Genomic DNA, 9,193 nt, shown 5'->3' with positions numbered 1-9,193 from the left:
GTCCTCCTTTCTACCCTTTTTAAAAATGGGTGCAATGTTTCCCTTTTTACAGTCACCAGGGACTTCACCTGACTGCCATGACTTTTCAGATATTGTGGAAAGTGGCCTAGCAACTACATCAGCCAATTCCCTCAGGACTCTGGGATGCATCTCATCAGGTCCCACAGACTTATGTACATTCAGGTTCCTCTGGTGGCCAAGAACCCGATCTTCTCTTACAGTGGGAGGGACTTTGGTCCCCCAGTCCCCACCTTGAGATCCATCCACTTGAGAAGTGTCGGAAAAGAGATTACCAGTGAAGACTGAGGCAAAACAGTTGTTGAGTACCTCAGCCTTCTCCTCATCTGTTGTTACCTGTTTGCCAGTTGTGTTCATTGGGGAGGTTCACTTTCTTTGACCTTCCTTTTCTGGCTGACATACTTGTAGAAGCCCTTGTTATTCTTTGTGTCCCTTGCCACATTCAGCTTCAGCCACGCCTTGGCCTTCCTGACCCCATCCCTACACAACCAGGCAACATCCCTATACTTTTCCCAGGATACCTGTCCCTGCTTCCACTGCCTGTGCATTTCCTTCTTGTCCTTTAGTTTGACCAGCATGTCTTGACTCATCCATCTGCATCCTCCTCCCAGTAAAGAGTCTGGGACACTGACAATGCACCATAGCCACCACCCCAGCTAGAGCCATCCACCGTAAGGTTTGGAGGAGCTGTGACAGCGGGAGTGTAACACCAGGGAAAGGGATAGACTCAAGGAAGTATGCGTATATAGTCTGTTTTGTTATTGAGACTTTTCTCCCTAACAGTATTTTTTCTTTTCTTTCTTTTCTTTTTGTAATAATAGCTAGCCCAATAATTATTGTTTGATATAAGATTACAATTAGGCTAAGAGAAAATTCATGGCTTTGCTCATGGCTCGGAAGCTGCACAAACAGTAGTATAAAAAATTGGTGAACATGGGCAGCCTAGGCTATAATTTCAATGCAACAAATTCTGCTTTTAACCTCAAGAGTGTTCCACCATTTGATAGTATTTCAGATTTTGTTTACAAAGAGCCAAAGACAAAAGATTGTCACTTTTCTTTCAATGCTTTTTGGGTTTTTTTTAGGAGGCAGAATATGGTATCCAGGCAGGAGCAACATAATTCCTGCAGGAGCAGGAAAAATAAAGTAGCAGTGAAAATAAGCCAACCTTCTACAAGACTGGTGTTTTGCCATTATAGATCTTCAGGACTTAGAAGATCGAGGCACTATAGTCACTTGCTCTCTCTTCTTCATCCTTACAGTGACAATATTTCTAAATTATAGGTTCGTTAAATCAATTCATTATACCCTTGACATATATTTTGGGAGGAAGATAAAATTTTGGTATTGATTTACAAGAATCCATGAAATTTTAGATTTTAGGACATTTAGATTGATACTATTTAGGAAAAAAAATAAAATCAATAGTATTTAGAATATTAATTTTCTGTTAATCTAAAGCTTCATTTTTAAATGTGTCATTCCTGTGAAATTAATTTAGAGGTCGATATCAAAATGGTATACATACAGACATCTAGAAATTTCAAGGAAAGCTATGAAAATTCTTATGGGTGAAGGTAAAGACTTGTGTTCAGACAGTGAAATAAATTTGCCTAGCCCTAAGGATATAATTAGACCAGGTAGACCAGCAAATTTATGCACCTATTCTACCAACCACCAAAATTAGGGTGGCTTTGTTACTTCTGAACAACATCTCATGGCACTAACAGAAATACATGCAAAAGGCAAAGTTCCTGCGGTACTAGAAAAAACTGAATGACAGCAGTCATTGCTAAGGTGGGAAACAAGTTAAATCAACAAAGCCCATCAAAGCTCCAACAACCATGACCTTGCAAATGTTCATATACCCGATGAACACAGCCTTTTTAACTGAAGTCAATTATACAACTGTACTGTATGACTCCATTGACATTAAGCATTTGGCCCATGCTGCTACATGTTGTTAGTAGTGTATTTCTCCCTGCAGTGCAATGGAGAGCAATTACTGTCACATACAATAAAACAGAAATTCATTCCATTTACAAAAACAGTCTGTCAGACGGCTAAAACTTTGTTAAAACAAACTGAAGCAATAATATTTTACATAAAAAGCATTTTCATATTAAAAATATCATTCATGTTTTTTTTCTTTATATATCTGAACATTAAGGTAGAGAGCGCCCCTTACCTCCTCTCTTGTTTAACTTGGCATACCCTGGCACATAGCTGCTTGTCATAGATGATGAACTGCTGAAGGAGGAGTGGGGTAATGCTGAGACCAGAGGTTCATCACACTTTTCTGAAACACAAGAAAACAGATTCACTTTATGCTGTTAATTATTCATACATATTAAGTGGCAATGTGCCCTTTATTTTTCTTTTGGGTAATAACACAGCCTTGTTATTTTTGTACACCTGGAATGCAGGTGGCTACATCCCAACATTTCAGTAAAAAAACCAAACAAAACCAACAAAAACAAACAAACAAAAAACCCACCCCCAAACCCACAAGAAAACCCACAAACAAACACACACAGACACACACCTCAACATGAGAAAATAAAGACTTCAACAAAGGACAAAATTAGGTAATGGTAATGCCTAACCATGGGCCACCACTCTCCTTAGGGATACTACAAACAAACAAAAAAGCCTGTCCTGGTATATCTGGAATATTTTTGGTGACATGAAAATGTAGCGCTAAAGAGAAGTATTATCATGAAAGCTTCGTAAGAAGTAGATCAGATATAAATTTTCAGTTCTGTAATAGAAGTGCTGATAACCTGATACTTTAAAAAAGAAAATAAATCAGGGTACATTAATAAATGCCTATGAATTATCATATATTACAGATTTACTGAAAAAAAATTAACATATATATATGTACATTAATAAATGCCTATGAATTATCATATATTACAGATTTACTGAAAAAAATTAACAAAATATATATATATTTAAATATAATCTCTATAATCCATTTGAGCACTTCACTTCTATTTTACTTAGTATAAAGAAGATTAACTTCGTATTAGCATCTAAGATGGAAAAAAACAAAATCAGAATCTTTGCCTTTCTAATGAAAAGAAGTTTAAAACAAATCTCCTGCTGTTGTATGAAGTTCTGTAAATTAGAATGAGGAGAACTGGCTTTTGATTTTTCAAATACTTAGATAGTTAATGTACTGCCCTTTGTTCTAGTTTTTCCTCAGTTATTTCAACAGATGTATGAAATACATAGGTTAAATTACTCATTTACATTTCAGGTACAACCTAAAAAAAAGTAACCTACACCAGTCAGCTTGACTAATGTTTTTAAACACACTCACTGCAACGCTGGCTCTGCTATAAGTGGAATCACCCTCAATTTATGTATCTAGAAAGCATTAGACCACCCCTAGTAGGCAGCATATTTAACACTCAGCCACACCATATAGTTTTGGTACAATTAGAAAACAGTGATTTGGTCAGACTGGATCACACGTGGAGACTGAATTAACCCTACCCTCAAAAGAGGAACTTTAAAGGGGGAAAAAAAGGATCACGAGTGAATCAAGTAATTTATAATGCAGGTCTCCTAAAACTTCCAGTCTCATGTAAAGAAAAATAAAATTACTTTCACAGCAAGAGAATCTGAAGCCCAGAAATACAGAAGAACATTCGTTCATGAATCACTACTTTGACATTTAACAAAATAAATAAGTTTCCTTCACAAATCTCTGAGAGTTTGTTGAGGGAGAAAACAAAATTCATACCAGCATAAAAGCACAGGCAAGAGTAAAGGGCAATTGCTTGGCACTGAATTAAAGGACAATTCCAATGAGTTTAAAGTTCACTACCATGCTATTTAATGATGGAATTTTGACAAGGGAAGATAAATGGTTTTAAGCATTATTGTTTATACCACAAAATAGAAGGATCGATTCCCCTCCTCCTGCTGCTTTGGCTGCAGCCACACAGCACATTTGGTCAGAAGCCTGCAGCCTGATGGGCGCAGTGCCTTGTGCTCACATCACACCACCCAGGCAGCACACTGGGGTCTCACAGGACCTCTCTCTGAGAGCAGGGGTATGGCATGGAGCAAGGGCCTACGTTTTAAGATCTTGGGTGCCAGGCTGCTATTATTTCAGTCAAAGTAGTATGAGGTTAGAGCTTAAGAATAGAAGTGAGCAGCAGATTGAAGTACTTATTACAAATTTTGCTCTAAATGTCGTAATCACAGAAAGACAGAGTTACTTGACAAAGTTTTTCTCATGTATTTCTTTATCTATAGTGTATTTTTGGTAGTTCGTAAAAATAGGTTTTCAACTTAAAGACAGCTAGCAAACTACTTTTGCTGCCACTTCATTGCTAGTGTTACCTAGCTAGAGATTTGAAGTAGTTTGTTCTTAATTCTGTTGTCTAGGATAAAAGTGGAATGAAACGTTTAAAAGCAGAACACCACATAATCAGGAATATTTAAAAAATACATAACAAAATCTCTTTATAGCATTTTCCTATGCTTATCTTACATGATATTTACTGTTAAGGAAATGTGGGGGCAGAGTGGAAAAACCAAGGAGAGTTGATATGGTTTTCCTTCACTATTGTTTAGAACTGCGTTTGCTTCCTATGCCTGTTTTGGGATGCCAACTAATAAACTAAAGAATAAAACCAAAAATACCTCACTTTCTCATTGTTTAAAAAACAAACACACACACTGCCCCCAAGTCTGCCTGCTCATTTGGGCTTCAAAATATAAGAAATTCACCATAAACGTGTATGAATTATAGGGAAGGATTATACTTCAAATGAATAGACATTAAAAAAGATACTAAATCTCATCAATAACTCATGATTTTACATCCAATAGAACAAAAGTTAAAAGACCGCTTACATAAGCTAATATTTCTAGCCCTGTATGAAAGTTCCACTAAATATATTGCACTATTTAAACTTCCTTCACAACATGAAATGCTGTTATGCCACAGATTTAAGAGAAAAAAAATCCTTGGGAAGCTTTGGTTCTTTCAGCAGTTTTAGTTATTTCCTGCAGAATTCAATTTTTTACTTACTAAAACCAGAATCATATATACCTTCCTGTTACTGAGATATAATAGCTTTCCCCATATAAGTCAATGTACTGTGCCCTGTTAATCAATTACAGAGCGCACTCTCCTGCCAGCATCATAGCAGCAAAGAAATAAACTCTCCTCCATACCATTTATCTCAGTGATGTATTAACATCCAAGCCAGCTTAGGTCCATTTAAATGTTAACTTCCTGAAGCAAAACCACAGTTCCACTCCACTCCATTCTGTTCAGATAGAAAGAACCACTAACTTTGTCATAGGTTTGATGACATTCGATACTCTGACTTTCCTATTCAGAGGGAAATTACAGTGTGTGTCCATCAGAAACAAGCTTCCTTGAGAGTCAGATAATTAGATCAATGGAAGAAAGGTCACCTAATGTCATTAAATACAAATGCAAAACCTCTGCAGTCCACAAGCTTCAAACTCCTCAAGACTTAAAGATTACAGAAGGGAAGGACTGCTATGCACTTGCTGTTCTTACATGCTTTCTCAGGCACCTGGCTATTGGAAACCAGATACCAGGTGAGATGGAACTTTTGTCCTACCAAGTGCAGTCTCTCATATGTTCTGGTGTTCGCACTCAACAAAACCAGGAAAGGATACCTGTCCTTTCCTGTTTTACAGTCTATTTATAGTTTATTTATATAGTTTACCCACCACGCTGGATAGACTAGAAAAAGGGCTGTCTTCTACTTTGCCTGCAATTGTGTTAATTCCCACTTAGTTAGTCCATGAACTATTTGGGGAGTAGCGACCAGACTATTTGAAGGGACAGGCCTTGATTGTAGCACAAAGCAGACAGTATACACACAAACTCTTGATTTATCAACCCCAGAGGTTGTTAAAGCTTAATCCTCACTATACCAGTGACTTCAATGATTTTTGTTGGGCAAAGCAGAGTAAACAAACTCGATGCTTCACTTCACAGAAGTCTGTTCAAATGCTTAGCATCCTGATCAATAAACAGGTCACCTGTAAAGTTACTGACATATCTTATCAAAGCAGTCTGAGTAGATGAAAAAGACAATCTGCACTTCATCTGTTTCTTCTTGAAATTTGTATCTAGCAGCAGGTTAGAATGCATACAAACAACTATACATTTAGAAATGTTAAGAAATGGGAACAGTATACATTTATAGTTACAGGCGGTTTTTATTAATAATTTGAAGCTGCATTGGAAGATCTCTCAGAAGCTTTTGCAAAGATTCTGTCAGCAAAGTAAAAAGAGAGCTAAGATGTGTACAGTGCTTCTAAAAAAGAAAAATATTTGGATACTGATAAATAGCACTCATCAGAAATAAGTGACGGTGACTTACTAAGAATGCTTTTAAAGAACAAAGGCTTTTCCATCATTATGGTCTAGTGTGCACTGCAGAACAGACCTTTAAAAAAATACCAAACCCAAAATCCACAAATTCGCCCCTCCTTCTTCAAAATCTTCGGTCAAGATTTTCTATCAAATTATAATCCATTATCATAATTTTGCTGTAGGATAGTTTTCAGTGCTTCTAAAAAAGAAAAATATTTGGATACTGATAAATAGCACTCATCAGAAATAAGTGACGGTGACTTACTAAGAATGCTTTTAAAGAACAAAGGCTTTTCCATCATTATGGTCTAGTGTGCACTGCAGAACAGACCTTTAAAAAAATACCAAACCCAAAATCCACAAATTCGCCCCTCCTTCTTCAAAATCTTCGGTCAAGATTTTCTATCAAATTATAATCCATTATCATAATTTTGCTGTAGGATATTAGCTCTAAGACATAAATATACTGCCAATAACAACTTCACTAAAAAAAGTTGTTGAAGAAATTAAGAACTTGAAAGCTGATAAACTTAAATGCAAAAAGGCAAATGACTGCAATATCAATATTGTGTTCTGAGTCCAAAATAGCCACAATTAATTGCTAGCGGAATATGAAACAGATGAGTCAATCTGAAGTAGCATTAAAAAAACCATCTTAGCCAAGAAATACACAAAGCCGTGGCTTTCTGACCATAAAAAAAAGTCTTAACTGTTTCTCTTTTACACAACATTTTCACTGTACAAGCAGAACATTTACAATACAAACCCCAAAATCTTCACTATTACCAGTATATCCAACTCATTAATTATACAAAAATGCCTGTCAAGTACAAGGAAAAAAGTTTAAAGCAACTTTTAATCTTTACTTGTAATGCAAGAGACTCCTGTTTTAAAATATGAATTCTCATGTAAATTTTGGGGAGCAAGGGAGAGAATCATATCATCTGGGTTTAATTTGTACTGTGTGCTAAATGCTAGTTATCCCAAACACATTTTTCTCCTCCAATTTGAATATGTAGAGTGAGTTCTCTGTAGCGTGCTGAGGAGAAAGAATAAGCCACCAACCACTTGTGAAAAGCAGTCATGAGATTGCAAGGGCACTCTGGAACATGGATAAATAAGTATGGGAATTGGCATATCTCCAATGACAACCAACAGGAATATTAATGCAGCTGTTTTGGATTGCAGCATATTAGTATGCTGAGACAGCCTTACTTTTCATATTGCATAGGCAGCTTTTATAATCTGAAATGAATGCTAGAATCCACCGTGTTTAATTCACAAGACTGTGTCCCCGCCAAAGAGTAGGAATAAATAAGCATAAGTTGCTAGAACATTTTATGCACTGTTTCAAATGAACTTTTAAAGTGATGCTAACTGAAAAGCGGGAGATGCTACAAAGCAGCTCATGGTCAATGGTAACCCCTTTATAAAACATCAAACTTCAAAGCAGGTGTTATCGAGGACAGCCTATCACAGGTTTAATTTCAATGACAAGAAAATCAACCTTGGCCCTGTGTCACAAGCCTGTTGCTCAGTATGAGAAACCTCTAGCCAAACCTCTCATCATGTGTGACAGGAACACTGCTGGAAAAGCCCTTTCCTTAGTCCTCAGAAGGGTCACTAATGAAAAAAATAAATACTGATGGTAATGGCTGGCAAATGCCAGGCAGGGTACACCTCATGCTCCAAGTTCTTAAGTCAGCAAGAAATCAGTAAAGAGCTTACCAAGGAAGACCTTCTCTTATGGGGAAAGGAAATACTTGCCTGTCAGGTGTATTTGCCAAATGTACCAGCCTTTGGTACATTTGGGGTGGTTCAACATCTTTTGCCTTATGCACGTTCTGTTATGTTTTTCTTGACTGTGGGAGATAATAAAAAAAAAATCCACCATATACTGTTACTTTAAGATAAAAAGCTAACTTTACTCCCCAGCAAGTTTCTTGGACTGCTTTATCGACTAGATAGGGATGATGATTGGTAGAGTGGAAGCTTCATTTTTTACTCTTTTCTGTCCCACCTACTGTCCCAAGTGGGACTCCTTTTGTACCATGCTTACATTAGAAGAGTAACAAAAACCAACCCACTTTTTAGATACCTTAAGCCACAATAGAGCTGTCCACACTCCACCTGTGCAAACAGAGTAGTACTCTGCACACACAACAGTTCCTTTCCCAGTTACCATTCCCATTTGCATGTCAGAAAGTCAATGCAAGTCTCACATAAGCCTCATTTGGCTTCTAGCTTGCTATTTCTACTGGCCTCCGCTGCTTTGATCTGCTATTTCTCACTGTGCTCTTGTGAGCATAGTGCTCTTTCCATATTGCAGAAGTCTGCAGCTTCCCCACATGACTGACATTTCACAGGACAGTCTTGACAGGCTGCTAGGGAGTCAAGTTCACATTCAGCTTCATGAACAAGTGAGTCCATGTGTAACTGAAGCTTTTCTGTAAGTATCTCTGGAGTTCAGCTGTAATCTAAAAGATTAGAGCAGCTCATATTGATCGCCTGGGATGTTTCATATTCCACCTCAAGTTGCATACCATCAATAGAGATAACACATTGTTGCTCAAAAGGGTGGCTGCTGCTGAAAAGGAAGAAAACATAGCAGCTATTTTTCCCCCTCCAAGGTGAAGCCATAAATTACATGAATTTAGTGGTCTCCACACAACCTGTACTGTTCAAGGTTACTTGTTCTGAGGTTTATTTCAAGCCTTTCTATAGATCTCTGTAAGGAAAGGAGCAAGTCTCAGGTAATGTTTTTTATGGCGGTTACTTTGCTCACAGCAGAGC

General features: G+C 37.3%; 1 protein-coding gene across 1 annotated transcript in view; it reads right to left on the bottom strand.

The window, feature by feature from the left end:
* Positions 1 to 9,193, bottom strand: part of CNTNAP2 (contactin associated protein-like 2) — a 972,464-nt gene that overhangs the window by 871,040 nt on the left and 92,231 nt on the right. Inside the window, exon 2 of the mRNA XM_019470872.1 lies at positions 2,207 to 2,317. Within this exon, the coding sequence (XP_019326417.1) occupies positions 2,207 to 2,317 (111 nt within the window). The remainder of the gene's footprint in view (positions 1 to 2,206; positions 2,318 to 9,193) is intronic.

Source organism: Aptenodytes forsteri, unplaced genomic scaffold, assembly GCF_000699145.1.
Source record: "Aptenodytes forsteri isolate BGI_AS27 unplaced genomic scaffold, ASM69914v1 Scaffold282, whole genome shotgun sequence".
NCBI lineage: Eukaryota > Metazoa > Chordata > Aves > Sphenisciformes > Spheniscidae > Aptenodytes > Aptenodytes forsteri.
Note: the sequence above shows the minus strand (reverse complement) of the source record. Positions and strands in the feature narration are given on the sequence as shown.